The 26,757-nt window shown below is 44.5% G+C and overlaps 1 protein-coding gene across 2 annotated transcripts; it reads right to left on the bottom strand.

Moving 5' to 3' along the window:
* Positions 1-9,892: 9,892 nt before the first annotated feature.
* MYL4 (myosin light chain 4) lies at positions 9,893-25,560 on the bottom strand. Of its 2 annotated transcripts, XM_080978790.1 has the most exons (7): positions 25,366-25,560; positions 20,309-20,336; positions 15,057-15,206; positions 14,414-14,587; positions 12,657-12,734; positions 11,946-11,990; positions 9,893-10,170 (listed from the first exon to the last, which is right to left on the bottom strand). In XM_080978790.1, exons 1-6 carry the CDS (start codon positions 25,480-25,482, stop codon positions 11,962-11,964), a joined length of 576 nt encoding a protein of 191 aa, XP_080834916.1. In that variant the 5' UTR covers positions 25,483-25,560; the 3' UTR covers positions 9,893-10,170; positions 11,946-11,961. The 2 variants fall into 2 exon arrangements, with proteins under 2 accessions (XP_080834916.1, XP_080834915.1); XM_080978789.1 differs by lacking the exons at positions 20,309-20,336; positions 25,366-25,560 and adding an exon at positions 16,240-16,912.
* Between the last annotated feature and the right edge of the window lie 1,197 nt (positions 25,561-26,757).

Here is a 26,757-nt window from a genome sequence, read left to right as displayed (position 1 = left end):
TCAATCAATTACCCTCAACAAACCTATTTCCACCATTATAACACATTACAAAAATCAAGAACACCACATACATTTATTAACTATGTATAAAGTGTTTGTTGGAAAATTCACTTTGTCAGGGATTGAAAGACCACATAGGACACACAGGAGGTAGGCAGGTGTTTCAGCCACATATATTCACATTACCCCCTTAGCTATTATGGTTACTTGATTTTCTTCTCCTTTTAAAGAAAGTGCGATAAAAGACTACTTTGGGGGTATTTTGCAAGAACGACCAGATTTTGTAATCTATGCATAAACTAAAAATTCTAAATTCACTAGCATAAAACATGAAGTTGTGCCTCCTACACTAGAGTATCACAAGAAACTGCAAGTGTGGCTACAGCTGGAAGACAACAAATGTTAACATTTTCTCTAAATACCCAAGAAAAAATTAAATAAGGCAGAATAGGACTTAGCATACCAATTCCAAGAAGGGTTATAGAAGTACAGTTAAGAGCTACCAATAGTACTGTCCAAGTACTGGATGGTCCAAAGTAACATGAAAAGAAAGCCAAACATTTCAAGAATAATGCAGCTGAAATCACAAGAAAACTTAAAGGTTCTTTTAGCGTGTGCAGTTGAAATGAAACACAAAGATGATTTGGCTGACATGCTCTCCTCCTGTCCTTGAGGCAAATGTTAACAAAAAAGAAAATTGGGGGGGGGGGTGAAAAGGAAGGGGAGGGGAGCACAGACAAATAAGATCACAGTATGTTTTATGATCCAGGGATAAAGATCATATCAGATCAACTCAGATCTTTAGGCAAAAAATACGGCACAAATGTGTTAAGATATTTGTACCCCACATTCCCACTTTTAAAATGGAGGTAGTATACATGACAAATCAATAAAAGCAATAAATTTATTGCATTATACAAGAAATACTAACAAGTACATAAGAATACTTTTTAAACCAGCAATTCAAGAAATAAAGCTAACAGTAAAAAAACAGCCAAGCCTAGAACAAGAAGAATTTTACGTGCATAAATTAAAAGTTTGCCCGAAAAGAAACTCAGTGATGGAACACTGGCAAAGCTATAGCAAATGAACCTGCCAGGGCATGGAGTTTCACATTCTGAATAAATAGCCTTCCCTCATATCCTTACTAATAATACTCTCAGAAGGTTAAGGGATGTGCAAGAAGGCCTCACAACATGATCTGAAAGGATGGGCACATCAGTAACGGTGGAGGACATCCTTTAGATATTGTACAGGCAGCAACCGTTTTAGCATGTCTGATACGTGCACAATTGTACCAAACCCGGAAGTGCCCTGAAAAGTCACAAAAACATCACCAAAGGGGGCGGAACGGGGTGGCCTTCCATGGCCCCGCAGATGTGTGCAGGGGTCCAGAACATAATCCCTGCGCAAACCGTTCGCTGCCTATGTCCTAGGTCCTCAAGAGCTTTAAAAGTCATGCCTAGCACCATGAATTGCACCACAAAATAGACTAGTAGCTAGTGCTGTAGATATAATAGTGTGACATGTTCCTGAATTCTGGCACCAGTCAGAAGTCCTAAAGCAACTTTTCCACTAGCTTGTTTCCAAACAGTCTTCAAGGGCAGTTCCGAGTACAGTAATTCAGTGTAAGACATGATGTGACTATGAGCAGGTCCACTCTGGTGCAGTTGGCAGACCAGCTGAAGCTGAGCAATTGTGTTCCTCACCACAGACACCTCCTAGGCATCCTAAAGCAAGGCTCAGCTTTGTAGCAGTGCAAATCTGATTTGTTAAGGAGCATGCAAGTTCTTTGAGAACTAGGGATGTAAGGAGGAAGCAATTTCTGTCCCATCCTGTGCTCACCACAAACAGCCCTGATTCTATTCCACTACAGTTCAACTTGCATTAAAACCTATATTATTGATCTCACTATCTGCTGCGGCCAAAACTAACATACTTAATTATGTACTTAGTTTCAATGCATTTCAATGGAAGGAAAACATCAATAAACAATGTAGGAAACAATTATTTATTTATAGAACATTTGCAGACTTGCATGATTTCCATCCTTCACCCCAGATGAGCATGCAAATTGACGCAATTTCTACTCCCATTTTGAGTTTCCAACATAATTTTTCGATGTCCCTATCCAGAGCACACTGACACTCACTGGTTCAGTTGGAAAACTAATCAAGAGCACTTCTGACTTGTCTAGATTGTGTTTCAACTTGTTTGTCCACATGCAACCCATCACTGACCTCAGACAACAATTCAGGACCTGCCCGGCCCTGTAGGTGAGATCATACAGAGTTGTGCATCATTCACATATTACTAATGATAACCAACACCAAACACAAATAATTTCTGAGAAGTTTCACGCTGATACTAAATAGCAAATGGAACATGATGGAATACTGTGGGACACCATAGGCCCCAAACCAAGTCACTGAACAGATGCCCCCACTTCACTATCTTCTGTAATCTGCCCTCTGAGAAGGACCAGACCCACTGTAATATGTACCCCTATAACCCACCACAGCAAAGTGACCCTGGTCAATGGCATCAAAAGACAATCATCCAGCAGACCCAAAACAGATGCACTGCCCTTGTCTAGTTAAGAAACACAAGAAGCTGTCTTATAATTGGTTCATCTAGCTCAGTTTCGTCTCCACTAACTGGCAGAGGCTGTCCAGGATTTCTGACAGGGCTGTTTCCCAGGCCAGTGTGGTGTAGTGGTTAAGAGCGGTAGTCTCGTAAGTCTGGGGAACCGGGTTCGCGTCTCCGCTCCTCCACAAGCAGCTGCTGGGTGACCTTGGGCCAGTCACACTTCTTTGAAGTCTCTCAGCCCCACTCACCTCACAGAGTGTTTGTTGTGGGGGAGGAAGGGAAAGGAGAATGTTAGCCGCTTTGAGACTCCTTAAAGGGAGTGAAAGGTGGGATATCAAATCCAAACTCTTCTTCTTCTTCTTCAGGCCTACCTGAAGAAGCGATGAGCTGAACCTAGCACTGTGCAGATGTACTATCACTGAGCTACAATCATCCATCAAAGCTATCAAACCCATTTACGTTCCAAAACCAGGATGGAACCCACAACGAAATGGATCAAGATAATTAGTCTCCTTCAGCAAATCTTCGAGGTAGGCCACCAAAACATGCTCAAACATCTTACTAAAGAATGGAAAGTGGACATTGCCCTGTAATTGGCCAACACAATGAAATCTAGAGTGGGCTTCTTTAGCAGAAAATGTACTACACTTTCTAAGCTATATGACGTAGCTTCCTTCCCGCCTCCTGCTCACTAACTCAGCCAATCCTCCTTGGATGCCAAGATGTGCAAAGGTCATGTGATCAACTGAACACTCCCAAGAATCCTGTACACATTCCATAACGAAATAACAAACAGTTGCCAGAAATACAGCAAGTGGATCTATCAATGAGTTCAAATTTGACTCGACAATCATTGCATTGCCATTGGCTCCTCAGAAAAACAAAAAGTCAACCTGGCTGTTCGATATGAGAAAGGACACTCAGAAACAACTGTGTCAATGGAAAAGCATTTCCCCATTCCAGAGGTCAACCAGAGTCTCAGCAAGGCTGTTCATCAAAATCCTCTTGTAAAGAACAGATTGGCAAAGGCTGACTCTCATACCTTTCAAGTAACTGCCTATGCCCTGCAGTATGACAGCCACAGTGGTATGCACACTTTAAGTTAGACTGAATGCTTACTTGGGCGCATTGCTAAATACATGCTTGGCAGCTGCCCACAATTCTCAGTGGAGACCTGAAAAAATATGAGCACAAGCATCTTTGACATAACCTTTTCCTTTGGCATAACTTTTGGAGGTCAGAGTGAAAGAAGTGAGAGAAGAGGACATTTCTAAGATTTTCCATCTTAACAGGAATGCATGGTTTTACCTTGCTCAGCTCTACATAATAAATAATCAGAGAGTCATTTTACGTCAGCTTTGAAGGTGCTTTCACCTTGCCATTCAGAAAAGATGGCACTGAATCATAAATTAAATGAGGAAGAGTACAGAGTAAATAAGGAGACCGTGCAACAAAATAGAGAAAATGCATTACATGGAATATGTGCACATAGTATCAAATGATTCCATGGAGTTAGAATATTTGTGGGGCTGGAGGGAAGAAAACCCTATAGGATTAAAAGAACATGAGAGAAGAGAACAAGAGGTCAGCACTGTTGTAATAAAGAAGGGGAAGGCAGAGTACAGTCATACCTCATGTTATGTCCGCTTCATGTTCCATTCTTTCAGGTTACGTCCCATGGTGACCCGAAAGTACCGGAAAGGGTTACTTCCGGGTTTCGCCACTCGCGCATGTACAGACGCGCAAAATGACGGCACGCGCATAAGCAGCAAATCACAACCCCCGCGTGCACAGAGAAGCCGCTGTGGGTTGCGTTCTTTTCATGTTGTAAATGGGCCTCCGGAACGGATCCCGTTCGCAACCAGAGGTACCACTGTACACTGAAGATTTTAAAAATCCCAGCTGCCTCGTCAGCTAGGCTTCTAACATTTGGATGACACGCCCTAATGCCTGCAGATTGGTCCGACTCCATCCAGATATGTCACCTGAAGATCTCATCAAGGCTTCTGGACTCATGAAATATTGTTCCGATCTGGCCCTAGTCAGTTTTCTTTCTGCAATGGAGGAGCTGAAAACATGTAGATGTCTTTAGATAATTGGAGAATGTTATGCTCCATATAGGCAGGACCTCCTCAACACAACCCCAGCTCAACAAGAGCTCTTCCAGGTAGTGTTTTCTGGAGGGAGAAATCAGTGTTTGTATGTTAACATTCTGATTGTCAAAGATGACAGGGTAGGGGAGAACAGGAGGAGATCTAAGCATGGAATACAAGTGTGTAAGAGAAGAGTCTTCATGGGAAAAGTGAAGAGAATAAATAGTTATATGAAGCAGAAGGAAAGAATATCTGGGAAGAGCACCTCGTTTGTGTGCAAAAGGTCCCAGGTTCAATTCCCTGCATTTCCAAGCAGAACTGGGAAAGACCTTGGCCTAAAATCCTGGAGAGCTGCTGCCAACAGGCAACACTGTATAACCCAATGGTCTGACTTGGTAGGAGGCAGCTTCCAGGTCCCCAATGCTCAGCTCCCTGGAAGGAAGACCACTGGGCGTCCCATGTAAATGCATGATATTCGTATGACTTATTGCAGTATATGTTCTAACGAGAGAAAGGGCGACTGATTGAACAGGGGTCCTTACTGGGAAGATGAAGTGGTGGGGGGGCGGGGAGAAGAGAGACTGAAGAGGGCTGAGAAGAGGGGATCTCTCTTAGGAAGGAGCAGTCAGCTAAGAATGCGGGGGGGGCGAATCAGTGGTAATTCTCGGGGTAGGTGGGAATGCAGAGAGGGTGGCTGGTGGGAGATTTAAGGATCTGGAAGGAAATGGGGTTTATCTAAAAACAACACCACATGGCACGTTCCAGGGAAAGGAGTGGGGGGGGGGGGAGAGAATGACAAAATTCGGGGGTGAGACGCGTGAACAAGTGTGTGTGCGCGACACCCACAAAGGGGGGGGGAACGTTAAGGAGAGTGAAATTTTAAAAGGAGAAACCCCTCCCCCCGCTCCCAGCAGAAAGGGGTTTTTTGTTTGCGTGTTTGCTTTGCTTGATTTTTTTTGGTTTTGCAAAGGGAGCCCTTGCCCTGTCAGGGCAGAAAGGAGAGCGGGCAGGAACCCAACTGTTCCCCTTGCGTCCCCTCCCACCCGGCCTTCCTTCCTTCCCCCGCTCCCCCATATACAGGCCCATCGCCACCGGGGTCCTTACCTGGACGGGTTCTTGCAGCACAGTCATCCTGCCCCGGCTCCCCCCTCAGGGACAGGCCCCGGATGAGGGAGGTGGGGAGAGGGCGCCCCCTCTCTCCTCTCCTCTCCCCCTCCTCCTCCTTCCTCCTGACAGACTCCGCCTCAGTGGGTGACGCGGCGGCGGCGGCGGCCCGGACCCCGTCTCATTTAAACTGGTAGCGACCGTTAACCGGGCCGTGGAGGAGGGAAGCGAAAGGAAGGGAAGGCCCCGGCCCGTCAGGAGCCGAGTCTTCCCGAGCAGCAGGCGGAAACACCCGACGGCGTGGACCTCTTCCTCTCTTTCTCGAGCGGCGACGGAGAACGGCCCGAGCGGACCCGAAGGCCTGGAGCTCTCTCCGCTTCTTCCCGAGCGGCGACGGAAAGGAGCCGAACACACCAGTCTGATGCTCCGCCTCCTTCCCGAGCGGGTGACGGAAGGGGCTCCCGGACGTGCCCGAAGAGCAAACTTCCTTTTCCACGGCTCTTGACGGAAAGAGCCGAAAGAAAGCGAAAGCACGCGCGGCGTCGAATTGGCCGGCTCGGCGGAAATCATCCAAAACTTCACCCCGCTTCCTCTCGGCTGTTGACGGAAAGAGCCGAAGCGGCCCGAAACAGTCCTTGATTTGAGGCGAGAGGGGTGACCTCCATCATGAAACTTATTCTCAAGTATTATCAGCTCAGAATTTGGGAGGAATATACTGTGGGGGAAGTTCATACCTGGAATAGACGAGAAGCTGGCTGCTCTCAGAGATTTGTGTACTCACTGTTTTTGTTTTTAAGGGAAATATTTCCTTTGACCTCTTAAAGAAATATTTCCCCAGATTTCCTTAAAAGTAAACAAAAACAAAAAAACCTCAACACTGATGAAAGTATGGAGAATTTCTGCTGAAGCCTCTGAATCTTCTTTAATTTTTTTAAAATAAAATTTATTTTTGCAGGAATAACTTTATAAAGGACTGAACTGCAAACAGATCAAGCCAGAGTACGCTACATATGTAGGTGCATGGTGTTTCAAAATACAGTGTGAAATCAGAGGACAAAATTGCAGCTTATTCTTGGAGCAAAGAGATGGGCAGCAATTCTTCCATCTGGGCTAGTGGGCTTGATCCCTGTCTGTTTCAGTTGCCCTATATATATGTACATGGGTCCCTTGTATCTAGTAATAGATATAAGGTTGGGAGGTGTGTGTGCTTTTTTAAAAAAAACAGCTGCCTTGATCGGTACGTAACATCAGGAAAAGTACATATTAATAAATAGTTCCCCTCCAGAACGGTCTTATTGTGGGTGTATTCTGAAACGTGTTCTTTACATAATAATAGTGCAATAGTGCTGGGTATATTAGTTGTTCTGTGTTGCTTCCCCAATGAAAAGTTACGGGATTTCACACACACAAATACTGTGGTACCTCGGGTTACATATGCTTCAGGTTACGGACTCCGCTAACCCAGAAATAGTACCTCGGGTTAAGAACTTTTCTTCAGGATGAGAACAGAAATCATGCTCCGCCGGTGCGGCAGCAGTGGGAGGACCCATTAGCTAAAGTGGTGCTTCAGGTTAAGAACAGTTTCAGGTTAAGTACGGACCTCTGGAACGAATTAAGTACTTAACCCAAGGTACCACGGTAAATTGCAGGAAACGAAGCAGCATTACTGACTGCCCCATCACTTTTACAGTGCAAATAGTGTTGAAAGTGCAGTCACATATGGCTGCCCTGACAGCATCATGAAAGGGATATCCAGAAGGGCCCTTAATCTGTGTTGGCAAAGAGTGCTGAACAAGGAGATTTGTACAGTCAGCATACTCTCCCTGTTTCTATCTAAACTTGAATTGTGGATCAGACATGGATCAGACACTTCTAGGAACCAAACTTGGCCTTGCTAGCCTCCTCCGCCCCCTTTCTTCATCTCTTCCCGTTCCCTGGACTGCATGGATGATGCCACCATCCAAACCATCTTTGGTATGGCGTGCTTTCTTAATCTTAGGCAGCAGGACTGCCACCATCAGCTCTCCTTGGGCAAGGATGCTATTTTTACCTCACTTCAACCCCCCTGAGCCATACCCCACCCTGGGAGCCGGGGAAGAAAACTTTAAAAGGAAGCAGCCAGGCACTGGCCATTGTCCTGGGAGGATTCACCTAGATTAAATTTCTATTTATATAGACCTTCTCCAGCAGTGGTGGGTGGTTATGACGAAAGGGAGAACAGCTGGTGTCAACCAAAGCTTTTTATAAAACACACTGTGTGTTTCTAAGACCACCTATCTTCTGGGAGAAGCTGTGTCCTTAGCAGGCCAGGCAAGAGGTGCAATTTTGGGGTAGCCGCAAAGCCATTCAGGTGCAGGGCCTAGGCATTGTTGGGTACCCAAGGAGGGGCCCAACACCACTCTCTGGAGATCCCCAGCCCTCAGCCTCTTTGCTCTTGCTGCCTGTGTTCACCTCTGAGCATGTCAGCAATGACAAGAGTGAGGAGGCAAAGCATCTCTACCTCTGGGTGGTATAGATTGGACATAGAGGAGCAGCACAAGTGAGTGGTCAGCAGTGTCTTGAAGCGGGACCCTTAGAGCCTATTGAAGGCACCGTACCCAAGGCTCCCCCCAAAACCTAGAACCAGCACTGGTCAAGTGGTCCAATTTATATAGTCAAGGTAGTGGCACCACTAAAGTGACCTAATGCCCATGGAAGACCTTATCATAATGGAGTCATGACGACTGAGGATTGGCATGTCTGCACCAATTTAACAAGAACAGACATTGTATTTTATCCCTACAAAAACAAAAGGCTCCAGATTCTCTTCTTAAAACACCATGATACTTAAATTGATTGTGTGTGCTGATTGTGTGGGGGGCGGAAAATATTGAAATTTCAAAAAAACTGTCCAGATGTATGCTGTAAAAATAAGTAATAAATTCACAGATGTAGTGCTTTAAAAAAAATAACCAAAGGTTCCCTATACACAATTAATTTTAATTGGAGTAAATATATGACTAGATGCAGCCGAGGCCCCAAAATCTGTAGCAGGTGAATGTTATACTGCCACCAGAAAAATACACTGTTTCATGTACAGAAACATAATCCACTCATATTATACCAACACTGATATCTCCTGTCAGTAGTAATATTAATGTAATATTTGTAATGTAATATTAATGTACTAATATTAAAGTAGTAATAATGGAGAATGGATGCCCCGCTGATGTTACTGATTTACTAGGTAAATTCTAAGTAGTATTAATTTTCTCTGCTACATTGTGCCTCTGCAGCAATAGCGCTGTGTCCTTTGGGATGCATCTCTCATCATGTGCACAGTGCAGTAAAAATGCCAGGCGAAAAAAAGGCAGCAAACCCAAAGATCACTGTCGCTCTGCATGATCTCAGAAATGTGCATCTGCCACCTATCCCTGCTCTTGCATTCCTTTCTTCCTGTTAAACCTGGTCCACCCCCCCTTTAAGTGTCATTATTTTCAGGTGGGGCTCAATCACATACTGTACTGTCAAATTCAGGTTGTGCAGTTATACTTGGTTGGGAGGTTCCCCAAAAGACAGGACAGAAGCAGACGTAGAAAACCCACTGGGAACATAGCCGTCAACTTTTCCCTTTCCTTGTGAGGTATCCTATTCGGAATAAGGGAATTTCCCTTTAAAAAAGGGAAACGTTGACAGCTATGACTGGGAAGTGTGAGATAGCATTTGTTTAAGTATAATGTTATCTAACCTTTCCTGCAAGCAAATCAGAATTAATGCTCATTGAAAAGCCAGTTTTGTCAAATGTCCCTGCAAAAAGATCAGGATGAATGTTCAATGAACAGGTCATCTGGAAGCACCCACAGAGGTTTCCTGCTGTGTAAATAGGTAGGAGATTGCAGCCTTAATCACTTCTGTTCCTGTTATACCAGGACAGGGCGAACACTAGTGTAGTTAAAAGTTTCCACAAATAAGGAGACACCAAGGGACCATGTATAGGACCACTCTTTTGCTTTTTGTGGCAGTGACATTCAGGAAGAAGGGGTCATCTTTCAAGTGATGGAGTGGCTTTTGGGGGGGGGGAATATGTATTGAGCTCACTGAAGTTCGAAATAAAATTTAGGCAAAAGTTAAACGGAAATGGTATCTGTGCGCGCAGACGTTTTAATTTCAATGGACCAAATGTAGCAGAAGGAAAGAAGAATGGACACAACCGAAATAATAAATAAAGGTTTAAAACTGATGCAGGAGCATGCATTCTTTATATACAGAGGCTGTTACACTGTGGAAATGGAGAGTCCCTCTTACATGCCTTGTGGCAAATGCAGCTCCTGGGCAACGTAGAGGTGTGCGGGATATGAGGTAAGAAATTCTTGCTGGATGGATTTTTCCCCCTCCTCCCAAGAACCTGGAAGGAAAGCAGACAATAATTTTAACGCAGTCAGGGGGAGCCAATATGGAAACCACATTTGCTATCCCTACAGGAACAGATTCTAGACATTACAAAAGCATGGATTAGCATGGCAAGAGATGTCTTCTCCAGAAATGGAGGCAAGAAAAATGCCAGCTGGGATTGATAAAAGGCACTTGCAGCTGTCACCGACACCTGTCTATTCAGGTGCAGAGTGAGCTTGTAACTGGATCAGAGGAGGAAATTTCCACCGCATTTATCACAGTATCTTTATTTTACGGTTATCTTAATTTTGTTTGGATTTCAGTTTCAGCTTGTTTAATTTCACCCAGTCTTCACAGACCTTCAGCCATTTATTTAGAACTGAGAGAGCAGCTCCCAGTTGCTTAATTAAAGAAATACAGAGCTGGATGTTCTCAACTTATTGATGACACTGTACTCCAAAGTTCCTTGTGGCTTCATTAAGATATCATGCAGCATCCACAATAAAATGTTTTGCATTAACTCAGCGCCTCCCTCAGCTAGTAATCTTTCCAAATAACTTAACAAAAGTAATAAAACTTCACATGTGAGCTTAATTTATGAATTGTTGTGCCCTGGGCCATGTTCTAACTAAGATTTATAGGGGAGCCATCAACAGTACCTAAAATCTACATTACACTTTTCACATTTTCAGCACAGAAAGCAGTCTTGGTTTTTTCCATTGCTGATATTTGGACACAATGGTTGCAGTTAGGGATGTAAGACGACAGCGCTTTCCATTCCGACCTGCATTCATCACAAACAGCGCTGTTACCGTTCTGCTGCAGTTCAGTTTCTGCCGAATACTGTTACATAAGTTAAACAGTGGGCAGGGGGAGGAATATGTAACTACGGTATTTAAATAAGTTAGGGTTCATCCACAGTTAAACTCCCCGCCCCCCGCACTTTCTAGACAGAGGTTTGCACTTTCCTGGTCTGGGTTGTTTTTTTTGGCCCCACCACTTTCCCCAGGAAAACCCGCTCTTTAAAGCTGAATCAGAACAAATGGCAATTCGGGTTTTCTGCAGAATTTTTTCAGCGGTAAAGAGCAGATTTTCATGGGGAAAGCGCCATGGCGAAGGTGCTCAGACATGGAGCTTTAAAGCACGGACCCGTGCCTAGAGATGTGGCACAAAAGGAAGTCTGGATGAGGCCTCACACAACTTGCAGCTGTTTTGATATAAATGGAATGATGTAAAAAAAAAAAAAGAGTCCTTAATTGTGTATCGTTTGCAGATTTGAAAAAGGCAACTATGATAATGTGAATGAGGATCAATTGTATTTACTTGACTGATTTTCATTTCTTTCATTTTTAAAATAGTTTTTATTGGAGATTTTATTGGGTTACAAAAGTATGTGCATTGTGTCTTATTTTCAGGTCATAGAGTGTTCTACATAACAGTTACATGCGATGTGGGACATTAATGCTGTATAAAGCTGGGGGAGAAGAGATGTGGATGTAGAGAGAGGGAGGAGAAGGTGTGTGGTAAACTTAACATTCATTTACTTAGTGTATGTGTGAGGTTTTTGTGTCGGCGTCACTTGGGTAGGTTCTTTTTCTATTCTTTTATAAGTCTTCATTGGCAGTGGGGGAAGGAGCCCAGGGCATGGTTGGTTGCCTTTTGTTGACTGCAGACTGCAATAGTTTCTGCTAACTTTTCCATTTTTGTAGGAATTCTCCAACATCCCTAGTTGCAACACACACAGGTATCTGGGATGTTTCAAACAAGGAAAGGGGAAAAGGGACTCACTTTAAGGATTCCATCTTCAACCAGACATGATGTGCTTGACAAAAGCTGAGAACACACAACAAAGAGTTGTTAATTTTCATAAAATCAGAACCTTATGCATGTTCACTCAGAAGTGAGTCCTCCTGTCTTCAGTGACAGCCGACTCTTAGCTCCTTGCTGCCACTATTGCCTCACCACTGCCGCATAGAACAACCAGCACCACCAGAACAATTTTAAAGGTGTTCAGCACAAACCCCACAAGACTATTTGTTTGGAATTGGCAGGTTTTATGCACTCTGGAGAGGCCTTAGTGCCTAAAAATGCCATCCAATTCTGGGGGAAATAAAATATTTATGGCTTAAAAATAAATAAAAATCCCCATAATACCAAAACTTGGATTTTTTTTGAACTAGTATTCAGATCTAAACCCAAACTGAACAGTTCCCAAATCTGTCTGGACTGAATCAGGCTGTTTACTGAAGTGCCAAACTGAATTTTGCAGTCAGTCCAGTTTCCACCTCTATTTCATATTATCTGTGCAAGTCAATCAAGTTAAGCATCCAATGCAAAGCATGAGTAGTAATGTATTGCTCAGCGACTACTGGTCAAGTGCACATCATACAGCAGTAGCAGGAGTCCCAGAAGTGAAAGAAAAGTGTGGGCAGATCCAGAGTTTCCCGATAAGTGGAAGTTTTGTTTTGTGTTTCAAAAGAAAATGTGGGTTTGTCCTACCTTCGTAGTTGATGCAGCCATTGGCATCTTCTTGCCCTGCCATTAGCTGTTCTACTTCAGCCTCCGTCATCTTCTCCCCTAGGAGCGGAAATCAAACATCAAGCTTTGTTTCCCCCCCTCCACACACAAAAACTGTTCTTCAAATAGACTAAGCTGCATCAAGCATTCTGCATATTAGCATCATGATCCAGAGATTTTTAGGAGCAGTAGAGGCTTCTGAATATTAGGGGAAACAGCTATAGCACCGTAGTAAAGCATATTCCCTGTGTGCAGAAGATCCCAGGTACAATCCTGACATCTGAAGTTAGATCTGGGATAGAATCAGTGTAAACCAGACATTTGCTGAACTACCAACTCCCATCAGCCCCAGCAAGCACAGCCAATGGCCCTGGGTGATGGGGGCTGTAGTTCAGCAACATCAAGAAGGTCTTTAAACCAGGGGTGGTACTAGGCTTTATTTCAGCAGGGTCAAAGACCTGGTTTGGCACACCCACACACATTTCTGTACACCCACCCACAGACTTGGAGCCTCAGTTGCTCCCATCTGGAGGCTTCCCCCAGGGCAAAACCCCGGATAGCCCCCCTGTAGTTATGGCTCTGTGTAAACAGTACTGAACTAGATGGACCAGTAGGTCTGACTCAGTAGAAACCAGCACCTCATGTTCCTGCTGTGCTCCCATGGGTACAGTGCCTAGTACACCAGCCAGCTGTGTATAGGGATTAATGTAGCAATCCCACATTACCCATTGGCAGTGAGAGCCAGTGTGGTGTAGTGGTGAAGAGCGGTGGACTCATAATCTGGTGAACCGGGTTCACTTCCCCACTCCTCCACATGCAGCTGCTGGGTGACCTTGGACTAGTCACACTTCTCTGAAGTCTCTCAGCCCCACTCACCTCACAGAGTGTTTATTGTAGGGGAGGAAGCGAAAGGAGATTGTTAGCTGCTTTGAGACTCCTTAAGGGGAGTGAAAGGCGGGATATCAAGTCCAAACTCTTCTCCTCTTCTGCTGCTGTCTATTGAGCTCAATAGAATGTGCGTTTTGCACAGCTGGCACTGCAGAATTCGTGTCCACACGTGAATTGCATTCACCCAGTATCAGTGATGGGAGGAATGTTTGTGAGAAATGTTCCCCCACCCCTTCCTTTTCACCTTGAAGCAGGAGTGGGGAACTTGTGACCTTCCGGATGTGATCAGACTCCAGTTCCCATCAGCCCCTGCCACCATGACCCAATAATGGCCAGGCATGGCTTTGATCTACAGTTCCCATCATCACTGACCACTGATCCTGCTAGCTAAGAATGATGGGAGTTGTAGTCCCAAAACAGCTGAAGACAAGTTTGGAAAACATTGATCTAGTTCCTCTCCCATGCTTTAAAGGTAGGCAGAGATGGTATACAGGATGCTGAGAGCATAAGCCAGGGGTGAGGAATCTTGGGCCCTCAGGATGTTGCTGAACTAAAACTCTCATTAGCCCCAGCAATCGTGGCCAATGGCCATGTCTGCAACTCTGAGGGGTAAACTACAGTTCCCAGGATTTTTGGGGGGGGGGCGGCAGGGGGGCACCAATGTGCTTCACTGAATGGTGTGTTTGCCCTCTTACTCTCCCTAAAGTAAATGTATGTGTGATTTGGGAGAGGTTATTCCCTAAGATAGATGGACCACATAAGATAGAAGGCTGAGGCCTGCTAAAGCAGAATACTTGTTGCACAATGCTCTCCTTCCACCATCATGCCACAAATTTTATGACTTCCTCTACCTAAAGTAGCAAGGACATGGCGCAGTTCAGCCCCCATGACGGTGCCATTCCCTTCCTTGTCGAAGACGCGCAGCCCTTCCACAAAGTCCTCATAAGTCCCCTGGTCCTTGGATCGGGCAATGTGCTGCAGCATTGGGAGGAAGGTTTCAAAATCCAGCATCTTCGCGCCCAATTCTGATGAGCAAGAACACAGAGATGAAAGATGGCCATTTGCAACAAACCACAGCACACAACTGAGGGATGAGCTTGAGTGCACCCTTCTCCTGCTCCCTCCTTCCTTCCCTCCATCTTCCTTTCATAAACTTGGCTGCCTCCCTAGTTGCTTAAACCACGATTCCTTGAAATATCTGAACTGTGGGTTCAAGGACGTGCTCCCTACAAATCAAGAATGCTAACCAGGATCTGATTTGGGAGAAGCGCAAATTTCAAGTTTAACCCAGGCCAAGAGAAACAGTGCTTGAGCATTGCTTATATTAATTATTATTATCATCATCATCATCATCATCATTAGCTGCCTATCTGGGCAGCTCCCAACAGAATATTAAAACAACAACTGAACCCCATATGTGTAATTTTAAGCTGTAATTTTAAGGAAAATTTGGAAGTTGAAAAGGGCCAGATCCATCTTATTTTGTAAACTTGCCTTCGGGTGTTGGTTTCCCCAGCACCTTTAAGACCTCTGCGTTGGTTGGGTTCTGTCCCAGGGCTCGCATGACATCGCCACACTGGCTGTATGTAATCTTCATTTCGCCCGTTGGAGTCCTGTCAAACAGCATGAAGGCCTCTTTGAACTCTGCGCAAAAGAAGAGACCAAGTTACCGGTAGTTCTTTGCACAATGTCAGGAAAATATACCCATGATGCCCTAGAGATCCCACCCTAGGTCTGAGGAGCAGCAGAAGAATTACTTTTAAACATGAAGAGTCTGAGAATTATTTTTTTACATACTCTTAACGGTGATTGGGGAAGGTTTTTGGTTTTTTGTTTAGAGCCATTCTGGTCTATTTTTCCAGCTCCGCAAAAGGAAGAATATACTGTACCACGGCAGTCCTATTCAAGAGTTTTGCCTCCATCGCATGAGGGAAAGCCCAGAGTTGCACTCATGAGCCTTGTCCCCCTCTCATATTGCTGTTGCCCTTCTGCGCCACAGTCCACACAAATCGTTGATAGAAGGTCTGAAGAGGGGAGTCTGCTCAACCTATATAAGCTTCCCATGTGGTCTAGAACCCTTGATCATGCAAGGGGAGCCTATACAGTTCTCTCTCAACTCTGAGCTCACTGGGTGCACCCCTCAGAAAGTGAAGCTTTTTCTCAAACCATTTTAAATCACCTTTACAAATATTCAGAGTCACCAACTACCTTCCCTGGCACAGCCCTGGACAGGCCATAGCATCCCTGGTTTTCAACAGCAGTTAGCAGCCAAATGACCCGCTAGTGATGCTTAAAAAAAAATAAAATTGCTGAACGTCTCCACTATTTTAAACAGACAGCAGCTGTGCACCCCCAACCTGGATCCCCCTGCCAGGTTCACTGCTGAGAATTGCTTGCTCCCTGGCTGCTATTTGCCCCAGAAGGAGAAGCTTGCAGTAATCTGTATCTTCATCAACAGGCAGTAGAGTAGTAAGGGCTGTAGAGTTATTTCCTGCAGAAACTAATTTGCCACAGGAGTTGTGTTTTCAACGTTTTTCTGTACACTGCTAAGAAATGCTAATGTAAATGCCTTAAATAAGAGCTGCGAGTTTGAGCAAACTTATTTAAAAGGTGTTGTTTTGCCTAAATTAGCATTAGGTTTTGGCCCAAGGTTACAACCCAGTGACCTTCTATTTACCTTTCAAGAGGGGTGTATCTGGAAAAATAAAGATTGGTTTGTTTTTATATGTGATGGGTTTCAGCTTCTCAACTTGCTGCAAGATCCTCTCTTTATCCCTTAATTCTGCTAGCCGAGTGACAATAGCCCTGCACAGATCTGCTTTTGCCGCCTTCTGCTGTTTGGCGGAAACCCTGTAGGCTCTTTCCACCACAATGGGGTCATCTCTGGTGTCTAACTTCAGGATACCCGGCAACCACTCCTCCAGGAAGGCTACCAGGTCCTGGCCCTCTTCTTCCTCTGGCAAGCCACAGATCCTGAGGATATGGGGCTGCACTTGGTCCTCGATCTTCTGCACCCGGTCGCTGAGGCGTCTGTTCTCGCCAACCAGGGACCCAATGTCCCGGTGGCAGTCCTGTACCTTTGCTTGCTCGTTCTTAATTTTGAAGCTCGTTGCCGTGGCTGACCGGACCAGGCTTTGGATCAGCCCTTCCAGGGTGTCCATACGTGAATTCAAAGCTAAGATCTTACTATCAAAGGCCTTCACTGCCTCTATGGTTTGCTCCATCGTTTTCTTGATCTCCAGCAACACCTCTTTCATGGAGGTGTCTCCACTGTTGAAGGAGGTCAAGGGCTCAGCACCAGTGTGCAACGCTGGAGACATGGAGGCCCAAGAGGCATCATTTTGAAACCTATGGAAATCTTCAGGCCTATTCACCGGCGGAGTTAGCTTGTTATTCTGCATTTTAATGCCAGGTGCAGCAGTGCGATGGCTGCCACATATGAGGAGGTCTCCTGTGACATCACAATGACCCTTCCTGAACCTAGGGATTCATGCTGTGCTGAACTTTAGGTGTGCATGGGTCCTGCTGCTGCGTCTTTCTGACTTCTCGAAAAAAAGGGAACTCTCAACATGACAGTTCCTATGGATCTTAACAGAGGGATGGGGAACCTATAGACACTGTTGGACTCCCATCAGCCCCAGGCCACTGCTGTGTAAATTCTCAAGGTCTTCTCTACAGTTTCACTGCTTTCCCCAATGTGCTCTATGGTCACCACTGTTGATCAAGGTATAAGGATGGGGGCGAGAGTGAAATCAGATGCTCGATATAGATATAATCGATGGTATCTAACACCAAGTAAATTGGCAAAAATGTATAAATCTAAATCAAATAAGTGTTGTAAATGTAAAGAGAAAGAAGGTTCTTTTTATCATACGTGGTGGTCTTGTAGTAAGGTTAAAGCTTACTGGGAAATTATATATACAGTGGTACCTCGAGTTACATACGCTTTAGGTTACAGACTCCTCTAACCCAGAAATAGTACCTCGCGTTAAGAACTTTCAGGATGAGAACAGAAATCATGCTCTGGCGGCGCAGCGGCAGTGGGAGGCCCTATTAGCTAAAGTGGTGCTTCAGGTTAAGAACAGTTTCAGGTTAAGAACAGACCTCTGGAACGAATTAAGTACATAACCAGAGGTACCACTGTAATGAATTGAAAAGGATGTTTAAAATAACGTTTGTAAAAACAAAACAAAACAAAACAAAACCCAGAAGCTTTTTCTTTTGGGAATTATAGGGACAGAACTACTTAAATTGTATAGAAACTTACTCATGTATGCTACTACAGTGGCAAGAACATTACTCGCCCAAAAATGGAAAGAAGTCGTCCCAGCAAAGGAAGAATGGATACTAAAACTCATGGAATATGCAGAAATGGCAGAAATTACCAGAAGAATTAAGAAAACAACAAACTTTTTTATAAAAGAATGAAAATGGTTTATTGAATATTTGCAGATAAATTGTAAACAGGTAAGAGTATTGGCAGGATTATCATAATAATCTGCAGTTTTCTAAGCGTATATATATATATATATATATATATATATGTGTGTGTGTGTGTGTGTGTGTGTGTAGATGAATAGGTAAAGGTAAAGGGACCCCTCACCATTAGGTCCAGTCATGGCCAACTCTTGGATTGCGGCACTCATCTCGCTTTATTGGCCGAAGGAGCTGGCGGACAGCTTCCGGGTCATGTGGCCAGCATGACTAAGCCGCTTCTGGCGAACCAGAGCAGCGCACAGAAATGGCGTTTACTTTCCGCCGGAGCGGTACCTATTAATCTACTTGCACTTTGACGTGCTTTCAAACTGCTAGATTGGCAGGAGCAGGGACCAAGCAACAGGAGCTTACCCCGTCGCTGGGATTCGAACCGCTGACCTTCTGGTTTAACCCACAGCACCACCCACGTCCCTTAGTAGATGAATAAATTAGCTAATTAAGTTAATTTGGATAAGCAGAAGACATTAAAAATAAATTTAAGGAACCACAGAAGGGGGGAAGGAAGTCAAGTTTTGAAATGTTAAAATGATTGTAAAATTAGTGAAACATATAAACCTGAAAAGCATAAATATATATTTATATTTTTAAAAAGAGTGAAATCAGATTATGAAGCCTGCAAAGTCGGGATGGGAAATTGGTAGCCCTTGAGCTCTTAGCAGCCCCAGCCAGCACGGCCAATAGCCTGGGATGACAGGAATTAGACCCCAGAAATACCTGGAAGACGCAGGTTTCCCTGTCTTAACAGACAAATTGTCTCACACAGAGACAAAGGGTTGTATTCAACATAGTGCCAAGGTGAATGTTCTGTTCCGGAATGTTCTCTCCCCCCCCCTCCAGCCATGTGTCCCCTAAATGTGTTCTGGGTTCCCCCATCCCAATGCTCTGGAGATGATTTTGGGATGGCATGAGGCATGTTCAGGGGGAACAGAGGGGGAGAAATCCCTTTGTGCTAGTACTAATCCTTGTGGTAGCACGAAAAGTTAAATACCATTCATACTCGCTAAGCCAAAGGCATGCTGGGGCCTAATGCATACAGGCGTAATAACCTGTCTGTTCCCCCACGGTGTGGCATTTGGCAAAGTAGCACCAAGCTTAAGGCAGAGAGAGAGAGGGAAGTTTGGAAGGCATGCAGCCACAGAGACTACAGTATATGTAGGCACTACAGTGCTATCTCTAGTTACGAACTTTCGCTAATGGGGCCTCTTGCTGCTGCTGCACCACAGGCACACAATTTCCGTTCTCATCCTGGGGCAAAGTTCTCAACTCAAGGTAACTCTTCCAGGTTAGCGGAGTTTGTAACCTGAAGCGTTTGTAACCTGAGGCGTTTGTAACTCAAGGTACCACTGCACAGCTTATTGTTACAAGCCACCCCAGTCTCTGCCAAATGGTAGCAAGATTCCAGGCGTCTTGGCAATTAACCAGTATTTGTGTTCGTTTGGAATGAGGCACAGCAGTAGGGTTGCCATATGTCTGGAATTTCCTGGACATAGCCGGAATACTGTAGTAGTTAGTGTCTGGGTGGAAATCTCCAGGGAAATCCAGACACATGGCAACCCATGTCGGAAGTCTAGATTTTGCTGAATGCCCTTAAAAATAGCTCAGAAACTTGTAGTTTAATGGTGAATTTTGGATATAATGGAGATGTAAAAGATTTGGATTATTATAAAAGATGCAGGAGGAAATGACCCACAACAGGACTCACAAAGGGAAAGAGATTCTCTGGAATCTTTTTTCCTATATGTTGGATATGTGATTGTAAAACTTTAATTTGAAAAACATAATAAATAATAAAAAAGATTTAAAACTTCTGGGGTTTTTTAGATGTATCCAGACCTTCACTTTTTGAAATATGGCAACCCTACACAACGGAGACTGTAGTGTCTTTAAGAAATTCGGTTTATTCACACATATTTACACCAGAGTTTTATGGAGGGAGAGTTCACAGCATTTACATCTCCAGAGGGTCTTGTCCTCTGCAGCAGCACAGCATTGGATTCTGTGGCATCCTAAACACCATCCTCCTGTCTCTCTGTGACAGCTTCCTGTAGCCAGCCAGCAGGTCTGCTGCCTCCTAAGGAAGCTAACCAGTATTCTTTCCAACCTCTGCTAAATTCATGAATTTACGAGTTTGCTCAAATTCTAAACCTTCACCGAATGGGGGGTGGGGGTGGGGTTGTCCTGCCTCCCCAAACATATAGAGCGACTATCTATGGATTTAAACACCCACACCCCCACACCCCAGTGCCTACCTTCAATCTGTTCAGAATTGAATTCAATCTGCAAAAGAAAGAAAAAGCCAGCAGTTAATGATTTGCTTTAACCACAGCTTTTGCAAACGCACACACACAACCTGCGATGGCTGCAGGAGTTAGTTATATATGCTTGGGTTTAATGTGGTTTGTAGACTTTGGGATATCTGGAGGCTTTCGGTTCATAGGCAGGACTATTTAGTTGTGGAAGAAATTCAAAGACTATTTAGTTAAATATGTTCAGATAACTTAAATAGAATTACTTGTGAGTATCAGATTGGCCTAGGATTTGAATATGTGATGTCATAGAATACTATGGATAAAAGTTAAAATGAAAGAAAGAAAGATGTTAATGAACTAGGTAAATTTTATGTGAACTCAGTTTTGGAAAACTGCTACAATTATTTATATGGAAACTCAGCCAGGGGGATTTGAGGAATTCACTTAATGATAACGAAAGTGGATTTTCTACAGTCAGGATATATGTTTGTTTGTTTGTCTTTTTTTGATGTCTTCTTTTTATGTTTGTAGATATGTTTGTTATAAATTTGGAAAACTAATAAAAAAATTGGGGGGGGGGGGAGAGACTATTTAGTTGTGGATCAGTTACACTTTTAAACAACCTCTCATACCCTCAGGTAGTTAGTGAGTGTAAAAGGCTGGATTGCTCCCTCCTCCCCCTGCCAAACTATACTTTCACTGCACTCCTGATGGAGTATTCCATTCTGTGCATGTGCACAAAACGAGTGGAAGGAAGCCAATTCTGGATGAACAGAAATGCTAGTTTGTTTTCAACCTCGTTGTCCCTCATACCTGGAAATGATTTCCGGAACAGGCACACAATGGCGGCTTCCAGACCACCTGTTGACTGAGGATTCGTCCCGAGTGCAAAGCTTCTTGCAGTTTGGGTTAGATGCTAACATTTTCCTGACATGGTAACTGGGCCAGCCCATAGGATCACACTCTTTCTGTGGGGCCACCTTTCTGTTTCTTTCAACTCCCTGCCTGCCATCTTCCCAACAACCAATCCAGGGAAATGCACTAGTTTGTTGGCTTCCTCCTCCATTTCTGTGTTGCCCTTGTAGAACTCAGCAGGGAAGAGAAGGGACTCTGCCTGTCATTGGCTCTGCCTCCACTTCTTCTTGGTGTCACAGCCTTCCAGCCTACCAGTTCCAATGGCCACCAGTTGTGTGTGTGTGTGTGTGTGTGTGTGAGAGAGAGAGAGAGAGAGAGAGAGAGATTTCTAGGCATCCTCCCAAGGTCAAAGTGTCAAGTGGCTAAACCAGTTCCATACTGATTTGATGCTATTAATAACCCTCTCCAGCTAGGAGAGGCTATCTTGAAAAGAACAGGGACGGTATCAAAGGAAAGGAGAGGAATGGAAAAAATTCCCTCCCTGCATGATAACTGAAGAGACAAAGGGCTGATGTTGTTCGTTTGCTGGGTGGGTGGTGGCATAAGGCAGATTATAGAGAGGAATGGGCATGGAACCCATCTGCATTCATGAAGGGTATGCCTGTCCACAGCTATGACAAATGGAACCTCCATTTGGAGAGGCAGTATATCTTGTTAAGTAATTTGTGTAGCATAGTCATAGGCTGAAGTTGCACCTGGATATTTCTCACACTAAATATATACATTACACATTTTTAAACACTAGTGCATACACGTCTATTTTATCTTAGTTTTCCTTATGTGTTTACTGCTGGCATTTAAGTGATGTACGCACACACACATGTTCACACGTTATGTGTTTCCTGCAGGGAGTTAAGTGCATCTAGGCAATTTTAGACCCTGGGCATTTCTTCAAGTAGGAAGAAACATTTAACATTTATTTTCTCTATGTGTCTCCTTCCTCTCCCAACACTTTCAACGTTCCTGATACGTTAGGGGGGGGGGACCTCAAAACATTTGCCAATCCTGACCAGAAGAAGAAGAAAAAATTCTCTGAGCATGTTCAGTTTCACGCGTTAAACTCAGTAAAATCGCAGCACCCCCCTGACTACATGAATAAAAATGGAGTTTGCTTTCGATGCCTTGAACCTAAGCACATAGACTTGGGGATAAGCACCAGTAAAGGAATATATATAATATAGAGTAAAAAAAATAAAATTGGTATCTGCCACAGTGTATATATCTAAATGATTTTGCAAATAGGAGCGAAAGGATGTTGCTGCGACCAGCGTCAGTCCCACTTGCTGGCCAAGAGGGTGACATGGTGACTGTTTGCTGCTGCCCCATTGTCTGCCGCTCTCTAGGCGGTCATTCAGTGGGGGCCTGGGCTGTGGACTGCTGCCCTTGAGCACTGAGGTCCAGCCCCATGGCACCATTGTTCAAAGGCATCTCCTCCTATGCCCATGTATTCGCCAAACCTTTATTCCTTTTTAACATCTCCCAACCTCCGCTTCTCTAGGGCTGCAATCCCATGCACATTTCCCTGGAAGAAAGCCACATTTGAATTCAGTGGGGCTGAGTTTTGGGGAGGCACATGTAGATTTGCACTATGAATCTTTTTTCTCGTGCTCTATGCCTGCTTCTTCTTGTTGATCGTCTCTGCTGGCCTTGACCCAAACCCATCTTTCTGCCACTGGGCTTTGAAACCATAGCCTGTTTCCCTTCCTCCTTTCACAGTAGCTCCCTGTTGCTCTGATTTTACTTTAAATTTTTAAAAAATATTTAATACATTGATACTCTGTGTTTCAAGACAAGTCTTCCCAAAGCAGTTTACTTACAATCGCGTATCAGCATACAATAAAATACTGTGCTATAAAAACCTTGTGAATTAATGATAGGACAAAGAGCACCAGAAAGCCTAGAAGCCAGCATTATGCCAGCAAAATATAAAATGTACCAAACTCAGGCCAAAAATTGTATGTACAACACATACTTAGGGCCAAGTCTCAGCAATAAAAACAGGCTCAACAACTGCCAGTGAACCCTTGTACCCTTGAGATTTTATATGAGCGTTTTAGAATGAAGACACAAATGGACATTCTGCATGAACTACAAAGCTCTCCCTCTCTTATCTCCCTGCCCCACATAATATTGTCACTGGCTTCTGTGTCTCTTTCCTCCTCCTCTTTTCCTCTCTATGCTGTTGCCTATTCCCATAATGGTCTCTCCCTGTCACCTCTTAAAGCCTCATCCCTCAAGTCAATTCAGCAAAACTCCTGCGATCTATTGTGGTCTCATCTCACCTGGTCCTTTGCTGCCAGTTCACTCTCCTCTACTGTGCCCTCATGACTCATTGCTGTCTTCTCCCCTTGACTACCGGAGAGCCCATAGCTTAGTGGTAGAGCCTCTGTTTTGCATACAGAAGGTTCCAGGTTCAATCCCCAGCATCTCTGGGTATGGCAGGGAGAGGCACCCTGTCTGAAACTCTGGAAAGTCAGTCTCTCTACTCAGTCTAGATAATACTGGTCCAATGATCTGAGTAGAAGTTAGCAGCTTCCTGTCTTTCTACGTCTCTAGGCGTGGGATTCCTAAGGCTTGTACAACATCCAGCATGCTATTTAAACCAATGTTATGTGAAGCAGAAGGAGCAGCAGTTTGGATGGGATGAGGCAAGGCCTTTGGGGCAGATGCAGATATAGGAACTGGGGGGAACCGCTGAAAGGTTTCGGTTGTGGTGAGGTGTCTTGTTGCACTCTCTCTATATAGGAAAATGCAAAATTTATCACAATAGGTGCCCAGCTTTGTGCATTCAGGGCCTGAAAAACACTTGAGCCACACTTCACACCAACATCAGAAAGCCAATTTGCTCTTACGCAGAAATGCTATACTTGCAGGAACGTACTAATGTGTTCAGAATCAACAGTGCCATTCTGCAGAGGGAATCTGCAGATATCCTATCAACTTTAGAAAACGGGGAGATTTTCAGGGTTGCAAATAAAACCAAGGGTTTGTGTGTATGTGTTGAACACAGTTTGAAAGAGCGATTGTTGACTTGTGGTGTGAATTCTCATTCCACTTTCACCTCTGGTAAATAGGCTTAGTAGGATTTTGTACTGTTTCAAAAACCTGCAGCACTCATTTGACAAGTGGCGGCGATGGGACAAAAGAAATAAGCGTTACATCATAGGATGTGAAAGCTCCCTCAAATGTTTTTCAACTCTAAAAAACAAACCATCAGCTCTCTCCAGCCCAAGAAACCTGTTTTACTGATTAATGGCAATATTAATATTTCCATTCATTCAAATCTTATTCTACAACTATGAGAAAAACATTAAGAGGCTTCATAGAGTTATTTGGAGACTAAACAGTAGAGTCAAACCTTTACTATTCTACTCCACTTGTAACTTCCAACACAGACCTGAGCACTTGCAAGCAACAAAGCAAAGGTTTCGGAAGAATTTGGGGCTTTGTCAAGCACCTCATATTTAGTGACCTTTAAAACTAAGTTACAGAGGAGTTAAGATTTTGCAGTAAGGTTTCTTTCAATCTCGCCATTCATCTTCTGCGAAGTAGATTTAAATGCCCTTGAAGAGAAGCTGTCTTGCAAAGTAAGTGGGTAAGCTGAGCTCTTGCAAAGCTTATATTATTTAATGCAGAAGTAAGATGTTTGAAGTCTTACTGTTGGAAACTGCCCAGAGTGGCTGGGGTAACCCAGTAAGATGGGCGGCATATAAATATTATTATTATTATTATTATTATTATTATTATTATTATGTTAAGAAACAAACATTTTGTGGCAAATGAGATGCAACTAATTTGGGAATGGAGGTAGGAAGAAGAAAAGCAAGCAAGCAAATTGGCATCTAGCGGACCAGCTTTCAAAACAGTCTACCGTTAGATTACTCTTAGAATTGTAGCACTGTTGAGTTGGAAGGCACCCAAAGGATCATCTAGTATAAACCTCCTGCAATGCAGGAACCACAGCTACCTTGAAATGGCTTCTACCATTTGGAATCAGCAGGTCTGGGAAACAAGGCTGAGATTCAGTAATTACGCCATGGGGGCCATTGGATGAGTGTGTGCGACGACAAGGGATCTGATCACAGGCCTTGAATCCCAAGCCTGTAAGAAAGGGAATTACTGGGCACCTCCCTGTTACTTACCTTCACACTCTTGGGGTCGAAAGCAGGCTCTTTTGGTGGTTCTGGGGCAGGAGCCGGAGCAGGAGCCGGAGCCGGCTTGGCAGCCTCTTTCTTGGGTTCCGGCTTTTTGGGGGCCATGGCTTCGGTTCACTTGTGGCACGAGCTGGGATGAGCAGCACGGTGGGGAGGCAAAGGGCCGAGGAACAAAAGGCGACCCTGGCTCCCACTGCTTATATACTGAGCTGGCGGGTCTCGCACCAGAGGGGTGGGCAGAGCTGCAAGGGCAACTGCTGTTTACTATAAAAGGAAGGTGCTCCCAAAAAAGCAGCCCCCACCCTCCCCACTCAACAATTGTCCTTTGTCATCAGCACATAGTGCAAAGACCTGGAGTCACCAGCACCAAGGTCCTCCGGCCGCACAAGGCGGCTTTTGTGCACCTGGGCTGGGAAGGGTTCGGAACGCCTGCAGTTATTTTAGGAAAATAAAGGGTTGCCCCAGAGGCTCTCTATAGGGAAAAAAGCAGCAGCTTTGCTGATCAAACTGCCCCAATACTCAAGGGGGGACAAAGTGTGCCTTTTTATAGGCAAGCCGACGAGTGCAAATGCCACAGATTCCTTTTAAGTGCCGCATTTACTTCCCGACACTTTCCCAGAGGAATAGGCTTCAGACCTGCAGATACGTTTCTAAACTGACTGGCTGATCCAGCTGCATAGCCTTACTTGGTTCTCCCCCCTTTCCTTTTATCATCATTAGCACTTCTTTTTTTTGCGTCTTATCTTTCCTCCAAGGAGCAGTGGCGCAGCTAGGCAATTTTAGACGTTGTAATGGCATTACTTACATACACACACACACACTTCAAATGGCAATGTGCTTTGCCTGCACCAGCAGGGGGTGGACCACTAGATTATCTTTGAGCTTCCTTCCAATGTTATGAGTCCACTTCAAGATTCAGTAAGCCAGCACTGCTATGGGGTAGTTGGGGGGAGGCTACCGGTTCTTCTGTTGAGTGCAGCCCTGGATTTCAACCCACAAAGGCATGCCCTGGTGGCATCGTTGTCAAAGAGCCCAGGATGGCATGCACTGAAATAATCTTGTTTTACCCTCAGAACAACGCTATCGAGCAGGATAAGCTGAGAACCTGTGGTTTGCTGAAAGGCAGCTTGCATGCTTCAGGGCTGAGCGAAAATTTCAATCCCAGTCCAGATTCTGTGCATTGTGTGTGCGCGTCTATGTCACACCGTGGCTTTCAGCTTCGCCTTCATGTCTCCCTTTCTTCCTCCCCAGTTTTCACATGTGCTGTTTTTTTTTCTGAGCCTCCTCCACCACTGCACAATCCACAAGCCAGATGGGAATATGCACAAAAGTGCAATGGACCAGCAACCTATCCTACTGTACTGGAGCACATTTGGAACA

Source organism: Podarcis pityusensis, assembly GCF_964106645.2.
Source record: "Podarcis pityusensis genome assembly, chromosome: 13".
NCBI lineage: Eukaryota > Metazoa > Chordata > Lepidosauria > Squamata > Lacertidae > Podarcis > Podarcis pityusensis.
The sequence above is the reverse complement of the archived record's forward strand: the minus strand, read 5'-3'. Positions and strand labels throughout refer to the sequence as shown.